This window comes from Falco peregrinus, chromosome 13 (assembly GCF_023634155.1).
Source record: "Falco peregrinus isolate bFalPer1 chromosome 13, bFalPer1.pri, whole genome shotgun sequence".
Classification (NCBI taxonomy): domain Eukaryota; kingdom Metazoa; phylum Chordata; class Aves; order Falconiformes; family Falconidae; genus Falco; species Falco peregrinus.
Window position 1 is genome coordinate 16,380,937 of NC_073733.1, and position 17,316 is coordinate 16,398,252.

General features: G+C 41.9%; 1 protein-coding gene across 1 annotated transcript in view; it reads left to right on the plus strand.

Annotated features, from left to right (window-relative positions):
* LOC101910334 (transmembrane 9 superfamily member 2-like) overlaps positions 1–8,927 on the plus strand; it is a 33,535-nt gene extending 24,608 nt beyond the window's left edge. Inside the window, exons 16-17 of the mRNA XM_005232754.4 lie at positions 397–568; positions 8,301–8,927. Coding sequence (XP_005232811.2) covers positions 397–568; positions 8,301–8,368 — 240 coding nt within the window. The 3' untranslated portion in view covers positions 8,369–8,927. The remainder of the gene's footprint in view (positions 1–396; positions 569–8,300) is intronic.
* Positions 8,928–17,316: the final 8,389 nt, after the last annotated feature.

Here is a 17,316-nt window from a genome sequence, read left to right on the forward strand (position 1 = left end):
TAGCTGGAAGATGTTAGAAATAGAGTTGAGATATTCACATATGCTGTGATGTGCTGGACACTATGAATGGATTGTATTGTCAACCCTTGACATGCTTATCTTAGCCACTCTTTCGACACGTGCCTTTTTCCTTCAAAATCCACTGTTTGCAGCAGATAAGCAAAAATAAAGAGCCTTGATCATAGCATAATTTCATGTTCATAGTGGAAGCAATACAGCTGGCTTTGAGAAAGAAAAAAAAAAAGTAGCTATGTGCTATGTTTGAATTTTTATTTTTTGAGATAAATTTTGAAGAATTAAATTATTTCCTAAGACAATGTTAATTTTTTAACTAGCTTATTTGTATTCTGTTTTCTCCGTGATGTGTCTTACTGAATGGTTTATTGTTTCTTTCAGGATTATCACTGGTGGTGGCGATCATTCTTGACGAGTAGCTTTACAGCAGTTTATCTCTTTATCTATGCAGTTCATTACTTCTTCTCTAAACTCCAGATAACAGGAACCGCTAGCACCATTTTATACTTCGGTTACACAATGATCATGGTCTTGATTTTTTTCCTTTTCACAGGTAAGTACAATGTGCAAAGTAGAATGAATGCAGGGGATTCTGGTTTTAAAATGAGAAACATCAGGTGAAATTTAGACTGTCTGAAACATTAAATATAACTTATGACTTCTTAGTCAGTATTGGTTTGTGACACCACACATCACAGGAAGATATTCTTTAAGGTTTGGTTTTTCCTGACTTGAAATTGTATTTATTTACAGTAAAACAAATTTCCTTTATTGCATATTATATTAGGAGTGAGTTGAAAACATTACATTTTCAAAGTGTGGTTCTTGTTCATTTGATATTGCGTGTTTAACTTGATTCTGGAGTTTACAATTGGTTCTAGAAGCTCTATAGTTAGAGACAATTGCCCTCTGTATATGGAAAAGAAAAGATATTTTCTGCTTTCACTGTTAGCAAGTGAGGCGGGTTGATGCTGGGGAAAAAAGTGAATGTTGACAATAGAGAGTTCTGGTACTGTTAGAGGTGATCTTACTTACTCATTAAGCACCACTTATTAATGACAGGAATGTACTTTAATGGAGGAACCTATTTGAAAAACAGCTCTCCTTTTTTAGTCATCCAACGTTTCTGATGTTACTCATGCAGACTAAGTGTCTTCTACAGAATTAACTCTAATGTTCATAATCACTTGACTCAAACTATAATTTCGAGGTTGATTTGATGAGAAATCTGTGCCAGATTCAGCATGTGTTAGAAGAAATTAGAAGCTCTTTGAAGGGTACTGGCCCTTAAAAATAGCCAGGAGCACTTCATATTGGTGTTTGTCATACTGCTGCTGTTGTGTATTTAGCTTTAACACATGAAGTCAGATTTTTATGTATCACTCTGCTTAGCATCATGAAGTACTGCAGTGGCAGAACTAAAGAAAATGCTAGTTCACAATGGGTTGTTCATAAAACCAACGTTTATGTTCATTCCTAAGATTTATAATAGAGAATCTCGCTGTGGATGGCATGATGGTTTGTATTATTACTTCTTAATATCTTCTACCTGATTATTGAAACCTGCTGTAATTACTTTGTGTTGGCTTTATGAAATGCATCACTTAACTCCCTTGATGCAGTTAAAAAAGAGTTGCTAAAATAAGTAATGAAAGTAAGTCTTAGCATCAGACTTCAAGTTTGTCAGTTCAGCAGTGAGAAGGGCCTCTTTCATCTTTATTGCCTCTAATACTGGTTGATATGAGGAAAAAAACACTGTTCATAATAGAACACTGAAGCAAATTACTGTATGTGCTTGAACAAAGCAATTACTCTGTAGAAATTATACTTAATAACGTTAACTGGCACTTACTGCTAGATTTTTATTGTTGTTTGTTATTTAGACCTTCTTCAAAAGAAGTCTCTTCAAAAGAAAAGAAAAAGTTTTAAAAAGAAGTGGGGGAGGGAGGATTTAATTCTTCCAATTCTTAATTATTAGAAGGTGAACATAGAAGTTGGCGTGTTGCCAGTTAAACCCCTGTTTAAATCCTGGTGAAACAGACAAGCTCCAGATGTCCCTTCTAATATAGATCTATATTTTAAAAAAACCTCCCGAAGTATAGTCTAAAATGTTTTAATTACTTTTAAACTAAAGCAATATGTTAATATGTGTCTGGATTTTAGCGTAGTTTAGTTGCTATTCTGCCAATTTCAATTTCAGTTACAAGATGCAAATTGGTAGAATTAAAAATATCCCTTTCATATATAAAATGATAATTGAAGTTGTCATGGCAGCTGCTGAAATGGTATTAAAAGCTTCAGATGTGCTGATCCTGGAGTTCTTGATGTGGAGGCCAGTGAGGCCCCAAAGTACTGCTATATAAACTGTGCGGCTGGTATTTTTGCAGTGTCTCTCTTTTTGTTCATTTTTCCTTTTTTTTTGAATAGAACTGCAATAGCGATAGCTATGCTGCATTTCTAGTTCATAAAGAAAGCTACTAATATTCCCTTTTTTTTTTAAAAAAAAAAAAATGTTTAATAGAATGCCTAATCACTAGAAAGGTAGTAGGGTATAATAGGTATTTGGAGTGTGTAACACATCCTTACTAATGTAAAGTGCTGTAATAAATTTCTTCTGCGTGTTTAGTTTGATTGATTTTGGGGACTGAAATGTACAGTATTTTAGATGGGTTACTCAAGCAGAAGACACCTAACTTTGTTTTGTAAAATATTCCTTAATAGCACTTGCTTTGGAAAGTATGGGTTTAGTCCTTCACAAGTTTATGGAGGTGAGGGAGTTTGCTAATGTAACTTTACACACTGTTTGCATTAATAGCATTCTTCTGTATGTTTCCAAAATGGGACCTTGATCTGTTCCACTTAAGTTAGCACTAGGTATTTTGGTTTTCTCTATTCTTGCCTATTAGATCTCAGCCACTGTGACAGAAATATAAAGGGCAGCGTTAATACCTCCTACATGGCAGTGTGTTGGTTACTGTGGACATTACAAAAGAGATCATAATGAATACATAAATAGGAACTGAATGCTTGTATGGCAACAACGACAATAATATAATCTGACTGGTGAAATCTAATGATTAATGTGCACACCCAAACAGGACAATTTTATTTTAATGTACAAAGTGCGGCTAATCTTTCAAGAAATAATACATGCGGTTGAATGGGGATAGCCGCATGATTACATGTGGTTTATGCTAGGAGACAAAAAAAAATGCTGAATATAGTCAAAGCATGTTGCTTTACAGTGACCTCTATTTTTGAACATCATTTTCACTTGTGAGTTAATGCCATTTTCAAAATTGAGTTTTGATCTTCTGGGTAGATTGTGTTTAGAATCCGAGATTCTGAAGCACCCACCACTGTGCGGTGATTGAAACCAGTATGATACAGAGAGCTTTTAAGGTACATAAGAAGTATCAGCCAAGTGCAGAGTGCCTTTCTATTTGCTTTCTTACAATCTGTTCGTGCTTTGAATTCTCTTTTCTTCATTAAACAATAAAGCTAGAAGAAACAAATAGAGCAGAACAGTCTGCTTAATGTATTTTGGCATTATTCTGTGCAATAATCCTTGGTTTTAATTTTGAGTTTAAACTAGTTTACTAATAACTTTCTCTCACCCAGTCAGATGCTAGCTTGCTGTGTAGAAGATCTTTCTGTGTATAAGAAAACTTGTGCTGAGTGGTAGGATATATATCGCAGACCAGAATATTCAATGGTGTATAAACTGGAGGACAAAAAGATTTAAAAACTGAGGTGTCACTGTCTCCCTAGTAAGTATAAATGGATGTATTGGCTAGAGAAATGACTTGAGACATCTTAACAACTGGGGTTTTGAATTTTAAATAGCTCCTGCAAACACAATCTTTTTAGCCGTGCCACTCTAGGATGGTCAGTGATGTACAGTGGGGCTGCAGCACCCTAGGATGGCATCGCTTTCCTAGACTAGCACAGGTCATTTAGAAAGGCAGAATCTTAAAATACGAAGGAAAAATAAAGGTTTGCCGACAAAACTTAAGTTCTTAAATGCATGCTGTTCAGATGGGTTTTCTTTTAATTTAAGCTGGTGAGTGGTCAGGATTGGTTAAAGTAAACATCAGCTATGACACTGATTTGTAATAGTAGATTAAAACAAACAGCTTTTACATGCTCATGGGAGGAATTGGTGTCAGGCTTGGTATCTTTGTGCTCTGTCATTTGATAGACATGTGCATATAAAAGCTGTAAAAACCTTACAAATGGAAAGGAGTTTAGACAAATTGGAAAAAAAGGCTAGATCTCCACTCTTTCAGCTAGAGGGGTTTTTTTGATTGGTTGGGGTGGGTGAGTTTTTTTAAGTACTTACTGTTAGAGTATTTTAGCAGCTTTAAAAAAAAACCAAACACCTTTGGTGTCTCTTTTCTGTCATGCAGTGGTCATTGATGTCTATCAGTGAAGCAGTAAGCTGAAGAGGTGCGCTCCTTGTTGGTAGTGCTTCAAAACTTTGGTTTCAATTTGAATGTATTTTGAAAGAAATAAATATAAACAAGATCCTAGGTTGGTGTTATCTAAAGCTTACCTAAATAGTCGTACTATTCTAATGAGAGGCACATTTTTAAATAAAGTGTGATTCTAATTTTGGTGCAAGATGTGATTGGAAAAATGCTCAAGATAGGAGAGCTGAGCGGGCTTTTCAAGAAAATATATTTCAAGCCATGCTGCTCGAGATGGCAAGGTTGTGTTTAACTACTATAACTAATAATGGCAATTTTACTGGGTAGAGGTACCAGTTGCAGGAAACTGGTCGTGCACTTACCTGTGTTTTAAGATTGGCCTTAGTCAAAGTAGTTAACGGGTTCTCAGTTTACCCTTGTATGCTAGCCAGCGCTGGCCTAAAGATCTAGTATGTTGATGCTTTCCCCATCTAAAGTGCTAAAATCTGGAATAAATGGCAAATTTGTGAAAATGGGCTAAAATGAAGAAAACACATTCAAGCTAGAATTTTCAAACAAACCAAACTATTCAGAGTTGTTCTTCCGCAATCGTTATTCATTTGCAGATCCCTTTCTGATTGGGATATTTACTCCTGTATAGAAAGTTGGAAGCTTTTTTCTAAATCGCCTTTTGTGGACCTTTTAGTGGTTCGTGGAATCGAAAGCACCCCTAGGTTTGAGGTGGAAAAAAGCCACTGAATTTCAGTGAAACCAGGCACTGTACTGTTTACATTCTCAAAAAAAAAAAAAAAAAAAAGTTTTTTGTTGCATTAACACAAGCAATCATGTAGGTAAAGTAGCTGCACATGGAAGCCTTGTAAATAATGTTGTTTTAATTTACATTTATTTCTATCAATTAATACTGATTTTGTAGTAGCAACACAACTCTGTGCTGACCTGAGCCTTTGGAAGTTTCTAGTCTGTTTGGCCCATGTTATTTTTAAAAAGAGAGCGCTAAAAATACCCAGTTGATTTGCTGCAATTAATTCTCACTTCTAAATTTGCAGTTCGATTCTCGATGTGGATTTTCAACCTAGTTGTATTTCTGCTAGCACCTTTAAACCATTCTGATCTTTGCGTGTCATGTATACTATGTAGAAGAGGTGCTTCTAATGGGTAATAAGGTCCTTAGTTTGATGTTCATTTTGAAGTTTCTGGTCCATAGAGCTATCCACATCTGCAGTTTGTTCATGGGAGGGAAGAAGAAATTAAAATACAGGGAAGCCCTTCTGTTGATGTGGAAGTAGCAGAAGGAATCTCTGCTGACCAGAGAAGGTACTGACTGCCTAAGGCTGTAGCTTAGTGATGAGTCTAGACTTGCTCTCCTGAGCTTGTAAGTTCCATGGTTCAAATCTGGTGTCTGACAAACATTACCACTTGTGTTAGAAAATATAGTCTTATTCTCATTCCAGTACATTGGCAAAATTCTGTTAAAGTTTAAAAAAGGAGCAGGGGGTACTTGGTCTTTGATTTGCTAAACAGACTTTTTAGGAGGGAAGTTGAAAATCAATGTTACTGAAACCTGTGAAAATCTGTTCATGGATGAAATGCTTGTTCACAGTGTGAAGTCTTCAGGTTCTGCTATGAATGAGGCCATGTTTTATAGAAAGCTGCTGTGTCACAAAGATTCAGAGTGACAAAGATGGGAGGAAAATAGTGTGGGTTTAGGGTGTGTTCCCATATAAAATTATGGCGTGCTCAGAAAGCTGTGGTAAATCCCATTCTTGTGCTAGTTATATGTTTTTGTTATGATATGACAGTTTTGTTCTAGAACAGCAGATAGATTTGTAAGGTATCTCATCTGTTAAACATTTGGAAGAAACATTGCTTTCAAAGCCATAAAAGGCTCAAAGTAGGCTATATTATAAAAACAACTAGAAAGCAGATGATGAGAAACCATTATTAGGAAAAAATCGTGAGAGTAAGGCTTGGAGTAACAATGCTGATATTGGAGTATTGGACACAGTAGGAAGGAGTGAGAATTGACCATAAACTGCAAAGACTTAGTGATGTCAAGCCTACAAAGGAATTAAATTCCTTCTGTGGTTGGTGTCTGATATCCTATCAACAGCAGTAAATCTGCTGTCTCCTACTGTTTCAGAGGATGATAACTGCAAACTTGGAGGGAAAGGGTAATCTGTGGCATATAATAGTAGGCTGTCAAAAAGCCTTTAACTGCAAATATACATGATAGCATGAAGAACACAAGAATTGGCATATAGATAATAAGCATCCAAAGACAGGTTCCTGGCTTGGGAAATGCGTAGATGTACTCTGAAAGACAGAAGAGTAATGAATGTAAAAAAGAATAATGCTCTATAAAGAACCTTCTAGTTAGTATAAACCAGTCACAATGAAATAGTGAAAAAAGTTGGAGCCGATGTTAAACATGGGCTCTACAAACAGAAAAGGAGGAATGTAAAACTGGAGAAGCAGAGTGTGTGATTTTGCAAATGCCTGTAGTGTAGCTGGTAAGCGCTGTCACAGGGCTGGCAGGTAGAGTGAACTCAGCTGAAACTGAGACCCTTCCTTTTTTCCGTTGGTAGGGCTTCAACATCTGTGTGGCATTTTTGCCCCTAGGTAAAAGCATGAGGAACAATGCATTGCTTCCCTTAGAGGCTTAAGACTAAATTAATTGTATGGGACTCAATGTCTCCTTGCGTACTAAGTTCTTAAAGTAATTTTAAAGTATATATGATGGACAGTGTCTTTGCAGTTGCCTTAGAATAGCAACTGCGGGATGAAAGCCCTAGACTTGTTCTTCAGCTTAAAAATAGAAAATTGGTATACGCTAATCTCATTCAGTGTGATCTCGGCTCTCCTTCATCTTACTCTGCACTGCACTAACTCAAGCCACAGCACTTGACACGTGGTCCAAAGTGCCTCCAGAAGGTAGTTGTATGGGTTGGTTTGTTGTTTTTTTTTTTTTCCTCCTGGGTTGGCTGAGTGAAAACTGGATTGGTAAGAAACAAAGGAAGGCTCTACCAAACCAGACCACAGGTCCGCTACCCAAGCACCCTACTAGCAGTCGGAAGCAGTATGAGAACAGGACAAGCATGCACTGGTACTTTCTCCCAGCCTCCCATCAGCTGTGGCTCAAGGGCTTTTTTAGCACTTGAAATGGTGTCACTGTAATTCATAGCCTTTGGATTTCTTTTTTCGTGAACTTGTTCACTTGCCCAACTAGTGTGTGTTTTTATTATCTAGAGTGACCTGTGACAAGAAAATCCGCAGCTTGAATACGTATATGTTACACAAAAGTATGTTTTGGTTTGTGTCGCTGCTAGTTTCATTTGATGCTTGCTCCCAACTGCTGTAGCACTCGGAGCGTTATTTTAGCAAAAGGAAGCAACAAGATATACAGAGTAAGAAGTTTCCTGTTCTTAAGTATAAATAGAGCACGATGAACAGAAAACTGGGCCAGGTGACTTTTTCTCAAGGCTGTGTTTTGTGGTATAATTCTTAGGTGGCTGTTAACTATTGTAGACCTGAAAAACCCAGGTGGGGGTTGACTTTGTGTGCGTATAAAAGTCAGTTTCTTAACTAGTGCTTGTGTGCCTGCTAGTGGTGGCAGTAGCATCACGTTCAGTGCCTTAAATGTACATCAAGCAGCCTGGTCCTAAAAGTAATCTTTTATCTAAATCAGTAACTTAGCCTAGGGATGAATGTGTGTTGTTGAATTTAACAAGTACTGTTATTCTGGATAGTTAGCTGGAATACAATGTTATATTCTGTCCTGCTGGGAAGTACTTCTTAGATTTTTCTCTCAGAGCAAACTGTAAGATAAACTTAACCATTTTTGCTTTTTCATTTTAGGGACTATTGGATTTTTTGCCTGCTTCTGGTTTGTAAGTAAGATTTACAGTGTTGTGAAAGTGGACTGAAAAGCTTCAAAGTGTCTTTAGAACATATCTCCCTTGCTGTTTGATAATTTTTACCATGTATTGAAAAACATCCTGTGTAATTATTCTAATTTGTAAAAGCTGAAAAGCAGACTACAGCGTAAAATACAGATTTTTATGGAAGGAAATAGCACCATTGGAAAAATGTTTACATTGGTGTACTCATTGAACATGCTAATTCTAATAATTCAAAAAATTATATCCAAAATGTGATTTAGGACAAATAAAAATTGTTACCTAGTTTATTTGAAAAATGAATGCATTATACAGTCCTCCAGCTGAAATTCCTTGGATTTGGGTTTGGTTTGGGTTTTTTTTGTTACCTCTTTTGGTTACATTTATGTACCATGAAAGCATAGGACTGTCAAGTAAATCTATGTAAAATGTGAATTTTTTTAACTTAACTATGATTGTACATATTATCCTGCACATTCTTTACAACTAGATATCTTCTTAAAAATGTACATTCATTTAGTGTAATGTAGACTTTATTAAAAATATCAACACTGGTTTTTGTTCAAATAAAACTGCACAACTCTAATGTGTTTCCTTTCTTGTTAATTAGACCTTCACCACTTGGACACAGATCACATTAGTTTGGACAGTTGATAGCTTTTGAGTTTTATATTGTATTTATTTTATTTGTATTATATATTCAAGTTTATAAACAGTTTGGCTGTGACTGGCTGCAGATTGCCTCTGCAAGCAGCAGAACTGGTAGGTCACTTGAGTCCATGGGGCTGTAGGGTGGGCAGGGGCTTCTGAAGCTGCTGCTGCTGTTACTTGTGCCTCAGCTGTGCACTTTGACTTTCCTCAAAACATTTTTTTGCTGGGCAAACTATTACGTTCTATCAAAGAGCAAAAACCTTTTCTTTCTTCTAGCCCCCCAAAACACACATCTTCGTTGTTCTTCATCCTGCAAAGATCGCATGCAGCTTGTTAGGAAGTTTAGCCATGAATCTAGTGGGCTTGGGAATGGATGATTCTTAAGGCGAAGCCTTTCTTCCTGCTCTGCAGAGCTTGGGCTTAAATGCTGGATTACATGAGATGGAGTATCTTAATAGCCTCTTCAGTTATAAGCTTGCAGGCGTTCTTCTCTCAGGGATGGCAAGGCTTTAAAGAAAGAAGCTCCCCAAAATCTTGAATTGCACTTGAAGCTGAGCGGAGTCACTGCAGACATATAATTCAAATGGCTGTGTTACTGATGCTGTTGGAGATGAATAAGGGGATGTTCTCTCAGATTAATGGGCAAAATACTCAAAGCCTATTAACTGGCATATGGAAACATTCATCACTGGAAGCTGCTTTTCGGTGTCTAAGCCCGCAATTTAACAAGACCCAAAATGACTCTCTATCTTTTCATCGTCATACAAGCACCAGGTTATTGTAGCTAAATATTTAATATGCTTTCCAAAACTTAATCTTTGGTATGAGGATTTCAAGTTTTACTTCTGTGTGTCGTTGTTCCAGGTTAGTGTGGGACAGATCACCTGGCTAAGCTGGGGATGAGTACCAGCCTGCATCTTTTGAACAATGCCTGTGGCATAAAAATGAGGCTTTAGACAACTTAATAAAAAGAGCCAAGTGTTAGTGAACCAGGAGGAGCTGGCTACAGTAAGGGTTGTTTCAAATGAGGTTCAGGTGTGCTCCTGATGGCAACCCGGCCTCCCAAATGTGTTCCCCTCCTACCACCAAAATCTCCATTTCCCTTTCCAGAGGTGGAAAACTACAGAGTTGCCATTAGAGAGATCAACTTGCAGTTATCTGCTGGTTCAAGAGCACCGTTCACTCTACTAGAGATTTCACACTCTTGAAATTGGCACTGCTCTGTTTAAAAAGGTTCTTCCTATTAAATTGTGTGTTTAAACTTTGGGGGGATTTTATTGGATACTTAAAAAAAAAAAAATGTTGGCTGAAGCTGGTTTTGAATTTTACATGTTCAAAGGGAAATGAATTCATGAGAATTTGGAGCCACAGTTGGCATAAACTCCCAGCAGAAAATCTTGCCAGGTTAGTAAATACGCATTTCACAAGCGGAAAAGTAAAATGAGGTGTAAAATTGTATTTATGGGGCTTTTACTGTGACTGCTAGTGAGATAAAAAGTAGATACTCGGTTAAGTGAGTTTTTTGAAGCTTGCCAGTAGTCTAGAGCCAAAGCCATGAGAAAGTAAACCAGTCGTCCTCAAGCGGTTGTCAGAGAACTTTTACTTTTTTTTTAATTAGGCCCTTATTCATGCAAATCTGGTGTAACTCATATTTCAGCAGTCTTTGTGATGGCAATAAAATGTTGTGGAGCAACGGAGTGTATCTAAAACAATCAGAAAAAGGCTTGAGTTTTAGTCTCATTTCTTCAAAATAGATGGATCCTGTCATGGCAAGGGCCGTCGCTCTACTGTTACTGTCTGTCGTGGGCTTTGCGTTTGAGTATAATTAGAGTGAATTTTAAGGACGATCTTTACATGCTACAGGGATGAGCTGGGGCAGGCACTGTCCTGACTGACTAACACCTGGATGGTGGCACGTTCTAAAATAGTCTTATTTTCCCATCTGTGGATGCCTGTGAGATTTGCTGCTGCTACACTTCCCCTGCCGAGGAGACGACTACCCCTCCTGCCTCTTGAAGTCTTCTACATCAAAGTATTTTTGCTGGCCCCAGCTCTAAGGTTTGTGCAGTTTGCAGAGAATCTGAATATAAGCCCTCAGCATCTCCTGGTGTCTTTTTTTGACTGAGGAAAAGTTGCAAGCTGTCTTCTGCTCCGCACTTACAGAGGAAGCACGGATCGATTTAAAGGTGGTGTAAGCCCTAGCTAGGGAGCAGTAGACAAACTTCTTAGTTTTCATTTTATTGAGCCCAGGGATGGGCTGTAATTAAGTGGCTTTCCAGTGACTCTCGGTGTTCTTCAGGAGTTTTTACACCATGGTTAAAGATTTTTGTCCGCTCTGTGTTGAATCAGCCATGGGCTTTGAAGAAGAGGTGGTCAGTATGGGGAAATGGGAGTGGGAAGTGCTCGGATCGCTGGTAACTGGTGTCTGATCTCTAACCCATTTTATATTAACTTAATAATAATGGCTGTCACGTGGAAATAACAGTTATTCGTCTACTCCCATTAGAACAACGGGCTTAGTAAAGCATTCCCTATCCTGCTGCAGACACTTCAGCCTTCCCCCCCTCTTCAAAAAAGAAAAAAATCGGGTGGAGTTTTAGTTTTACCGAAGTGGATCTATAGGCATCCACGTTGCATTTTGTGATGCTCCCAGTAATGGACTCGCAGCAGATGAAGTAAAGCGTCTCCCGTGTCAGACTCTTCTTGTAATAACCACCCAAATCCAGCAGACTTTGTAAATGTTGTGTTTGTCACATTTTAAGTAAAACTTGACAAGTTACAACAGAACCTCAAAGGAAGAAGGGATTTCAGTGCTGCTGTTTTACATTTCATTCCACTTGCTTGAACAGTGCTGAACAGGCACAGCCTCGTCTTCTTTTCCTGCATGTAAATGCCAGGAACGAGGCCGTGCTGATGTACCGCGAGGTGGGAGGCAGGTGCAGTACGGATATGGGATTCATGCCCATCCTATGAAAACCTCCTTGAGGACTATAAAGGGTGGAGGAGCTGGGGATGCGTGGCATGTTCATGGTTAGTTGTGAGGGAAGGATGTTTGATGAACAGCAATAACCTGGGCTTCAGTGGCTTGCTTCATCTTCCTTACACCAGTTGGGCTTTTGCGTTTGATAACACTTGCCAAGTTAATATTTAAAAGTTGTCTCTTAGTTTGCTATGCCAATAGCTCAAATGTTTAGTGGGTTCTGTTGCAGAGAACTGGGGAAGAGGAAATTTAAACCAAACTTTGCCTGCAGTCAAATGCTAGTGTAGACGTGGGATCTCTTCTGGAACCTAAGTGGTGAGATCTTTGACAACGCTGACCACATGAAGGTCCGGCTGTGAAAATCACACATAAAAGAAACAATGTTAGGTGTTCTGCATTGTAAGAATTGGGGTGGAGGCAAATGGCTGCTGAAGCAGATGGAAAAAGGTCATGCTGGTCAGAAACCGTAAAGAAGGGATGATTCTTAGACGTGTGATTTCCTGACAGAGATCTGTCCTCCGTAGTCCTACACCAAATGTTCGGATGCCCAGTTCCATTCCCATGAGCTATAGCACTGAAGCTGGTGGGGAAAAAGCGAAGTGTGTCCCCGTTTCTCTGAGCTCTCCTATATTACTCTGCATCTTCGTTTGCAAGCAGGAATGAGATCACAGCATTTCTGCAGAACAACTGCTGGTGCCTCCAGGCTTAAGAATAGCGAGGCAGAGCTGCTGTGCTCTTCACCTGCAACTATGACTTGTTCAACTAAAGTTAGATTTAAGTCTTTAAAACAGTGTCTGCTAAAGTCATGTCACGGAGCCGAGTTATTTCAATATTACTGGTTTTATTAATTAGGAACTATGTGTGCTAACCATTATTTTTAGGAAAGGCACTCAGGGTGGTGCGGGTGGCTTTAGGTTAGGTGGCCTTCGTTTTTCCTTTTCCTTTTCATATCTGGGGACACCATTTTTGCCCTGAGCAGAGCTCCTCCTGCCAGAGAGGTGTGAAAAAGAGGGTCTGACCCCATTTCCCAGAGCTTTCCAGTGCAGTCCTGCAGCAGCGGAGCCCAGGAGGGGTCCTGGAGGGCGCAGCCCTTGCAGCAAGCGCCTGAGGGCCCACGAACACGAGAAGTGACCAAACTGTTGCAGCCTCTCCGTTAAGGCCAAAGTCAGGACTTGACCGCAGTGTGATTTGCTTGAGGGGAAGAGACTTTTTCTTATGGCAAAGAGCAGGTGGGAAAAGGCTTAGCAACAGCCTAGGCTTTCCCCTAGGCTAATAACCAGTGATGCAACTCTCCTGGAGACACGGTGCATCCTTCTTAGTAGGGTTAGTTTGCACCCGGGTGGGATGTCTTTGACTTTGCTGGGATAAAAGCAGGATGGATGTCTTTCATGTTCTGTTGGGATGCTGCAAGTCTGTACCCAAAACTTCAGGTCAGGGTCACGGTCTGTTTTGGTACCCAGAGTAACTACAGTTAGGGAGTTCACAGCATGGTACTTTATCTCCCTAATCTAGATGCCTCTTTGTTACAGGCTACACACACTAATTAGCTGTGCTCATACAAACTGGAAGCCCTTAGACTTTCTGTGAAGTTATTAGTGCCAGGATTTTTATAGATAACATTAGCGTCTGCGGAGTTTACCCAAGGTAATTTATGTTCTATTTGCAACTCAGGGAAAACTCTCAGATGTTTGACATCATAAAACAGTAAAACCCAGAGATTTATTACAGGGGCAGAGAGAACAGGGCCCTTGAGCTGCTTTGTTTATCATAAAAAGTCGGGTTAATCAGACGTGCACATGTGCCTTCCATATTTTCTGGTTTTGTTTCCCTCCTGTGCTGCTCCTTGACAGGCTCTGTAGTAGATGAAAAGGCGTGGGAGCCCTGGCAAAAGTCCTTTGGACTCTATGGGACAAGTATTATATTTGTACATCCAGAGGATGTTTATCTCCCTCTTGAGCTATCATTAATAGAGAAGAGACATATGCAGCTGAGCTGTCAATGAGGCTTTAACCTCTCCTGGAGAAGGGCAATGGAGGAAATCCCAGTAGCGCAGTTGGTGGATGGATTGAGAGCTGATACTCCCAGTCTGTGCCGGAGCTACTGGTGCGATGTCGGCACCTCAAAAATGCTCATCCCAAAGGATGATGGCTGCAGGCAAAAAGAGATACAATAAAGAAACCCCGCTTTTTAGAAAGGGACCAGGAATGGCTACGCAGAGGAAGCTGGAGCTTGGTGGCTTGTGCCAGACCCAGCGGGTGGGAGCGTTCGGCCATGGTGGCCACCACAGCATCCTCGTCAGCCTGGCCAGCCGAATGGGGCTGTGGCCACCACAGCATCCTCGTCAGCCTGGCCAGCCGAATGGGGCTGTGGCCACCACAGCATCCTCGGCAGCCTGGCCAGCCGAATGGGGCTGTGGCCACCACAGCATCCTCGGCAGCCTGGCCAGCCGAATGGGGCTGTGGCCACCACAGCATCCTCGGCAGCCGGGCCAGCTGAGCGGGGCTGTGGAGGGCAGCCTGCAGCCGGGTGTCCTGGCTGTCTTAGATGGCTTAATAAGACACTCCCTCTGCCTGGAGAGCTTTTCCCACCACTATCCTGAGACCACCGGCTGCGACAGCCCTGCCTCTTCCTTTTGGGTTTTCTGCAGTACTGATGTGAGTAACATCTGGGTGCTTTGGGAGGGTTTGCAGGGAAACACAGTCACCTCGGGGGTGCTGTGACCAGCAGAGAGAAAGTGGTTTCTCCAAACTGCGCAAAAGCTGTGGCAGCGTTTGGCTCGGCTCATCTGACAGATGCTGCTCCTGCCTTTACATTCACAGGTCCTCGCTTTGTTTGGCCTGGTCACGCACTCAGGGTTAAACTTAATCTAGATTAAGAGACAGTCCATCAGACTGGCAGGGGCCAATGTGTAGTTTCACCTGCAGGTTAGTGTGGGGTACTTTTTCCAACAAATTTCCTACTGATGCCGGCACTGGGCATCTCAGGCTGATCCCCAACCTGCCTGCTATGGCTACTCCACTCGGTCTTTCTCAGCTGGTCTTATCATTTGCTGTGGATATGTGGGGTGCATCAAGTAAATGTTCTCTGATGCTCCCAGGCAGCAGCAGGAGACGCCCTCTGGATTTCTTAGTGGTGGTGGTGGTGTGTGAGCAGAAAGAGGAGGGTTGCTAATGTTGCAGGGGTCCTGTAATGCTCAAGAAGCGTGGAATGGCTAGATGTGGCCAGGCATCCCTCCAGGAGGGGTGCAGATGGGGTGGCAGTGGGGAGCTCCTGACCAGGCAGAGGGATGCAGGGTCATGCAGGTGACTGCTAGTCCTCAGGCTCCACACAGGCTCAGCTGGCTTCCAGCTTTCTCCTGCCTCTCCTCTCCAAGCATCTCCTTTGGAGGTTGCATCAGCAGGGAAGCTTTGGTTAAGACAGAAGGGGAAAAAAAAAAAAAAGGCAGATACTTTATATGAAACAACTGCGCAGCATCCTGCATGCATTGCAGGGTAAGCTTGTACTGCAGGAAGAAATCCAAGGGAATTAGGGAGGCTGAAGCAGAGGTTGAGGAAAAGCACGTTAAATGGTCTAGGTGTCTCAGGACGCTGCATGGACAGCTTCGAGCAGGGTGGGCTGGGGGAGCTGAGCGAGCTCCAGCATCAAAGAGGGAAAGCAGTGAATTGGTATTAATTGTGCAGCTGAGGGTGGTTAAGCAGCAAAACCCATAATAAGAAGTATTTACTTTAAAAAAAAGGGGGGGGGGAAGTAAACATCTGTAGTGAAAAACAAGAATTTGAAAAACAGAGGATGTTCGTTAAATCCTTACAAATGGTTAGCAAGACATGGCCTTGGGAGAAGGAACGGAGCCATAACTGTGGAGCTGGGGTACAACAAGATAAGCTCAAGGAGAACTAAATGGTTAATGAGACTAAACAGAAAATTACTGGAACTGCGTGTGAACTATCCTAATTAGCATACTACAAGATGCAACCTCCAGCAAAGAGACCCCCCTACTAACAAAGCCCCCTCCCCACACAACATGGTGTAAAAAAACCCCACTGTACCTTTAGATGGCCACCAGGCTGGTAAGAACCAAGGACACTTAAGTGTGACTAAACATAATTATAAACAATTGTTCAAAGCGTATTAAAAGTTTTACCGCGTGTGCAGAGGTGTGCTGGCTGTGTGGGTTTACCACCAGCACCCACGTCTGTGCAGACATGCATAAACAGATCCCTCCACTCCTGCCCACCTGGTGGAGAGCCCAGGTTGGGATAATGAGAAGACCTTGTGACGCTTTTAGGGCTTTCAGGTGTGGTGAGGAGCAGAGTCGGGGAAGGGTGTGTGTGCTGGGCTGTCGGCTGGAGCTTCTGCTGGTTTTCTATCCCAAGGAGCGGGACACGATGTGAGTTCAGCAAACCTCTGCTGTTGAGCTTCCCCTCTTTGAAGGGAGTGGGGGGGAAAGGGGGCGTTTGTGGTGATCACTGTGGTGACACTCTCTTGGCGTAGGGGTTTCCTGGGCAAAAATGGGCTGCATGGTCATATGGGAGCTGGTTCCTGAGGCTCCCTTGGAGCAGGGAGCGTCTCTGGGCAGGGCAGGGGCTGTGCTGTGGTGTGTCCTACTTCACAGGGAGTCCCCAGGCTGCAATGCTGCTGTCACGGCAAGCTTGGGGACCCCCAGGCCAGGTACCTCCCCAGGAGCTTTCTGGAACAGAGCAAGACCTCAGGGTGGGGAAGTGGCTTACCCTAGGCTTAACTGAGACTAAATGGCTTCACGGTGAAGTGGCCAAACTGGGAAATTTAAAGCAGGGAATGAAACCCTGTGGGCTTCTCCCGTCATCTGGGGTGTTTCTGTGCCACGGGTGTAAACCCAGGAGGATGGCACTTGTCCCATGGTTAAATTGGGGGAAAGTGCTTGACTAGCAGAGATGGTAGGACAAAGATGCCCCTGCCATGTTGGCTAGAAGGTGCCTGTGGCACCAGGCTTTGCTCGCCCGGGAGATGCCCTCAGGGCCACGTGCCATATGTAGCTCCTGTCATGCTGTGGGTGTGCTGTGGGCAGTGGAGATACATCCATAACGTGTTCGGGGCTTGTGCTTTGTGAAAGGGCTGACTGGGGTGGCTGTGGGCACAGAGAACTCCTGCTGACCTTGCAGGACAACATTGTGTTGGGTGATGTAGGGAGGAGAATGCCTTTTACCTCCCAGACTTCTGACTCAACCCCAAACCAGCCTGAAAGCAGATCCCTTTGAGGCCCCTGAACAGGTCCGTGGGCTGCAGATCAAACCCAGCAGGCGGCTGTTATCTCCAGCTCCCTCTTTGCGTGACAGATGCTGCAGCATGCGCTTTGCAGGACCACCCA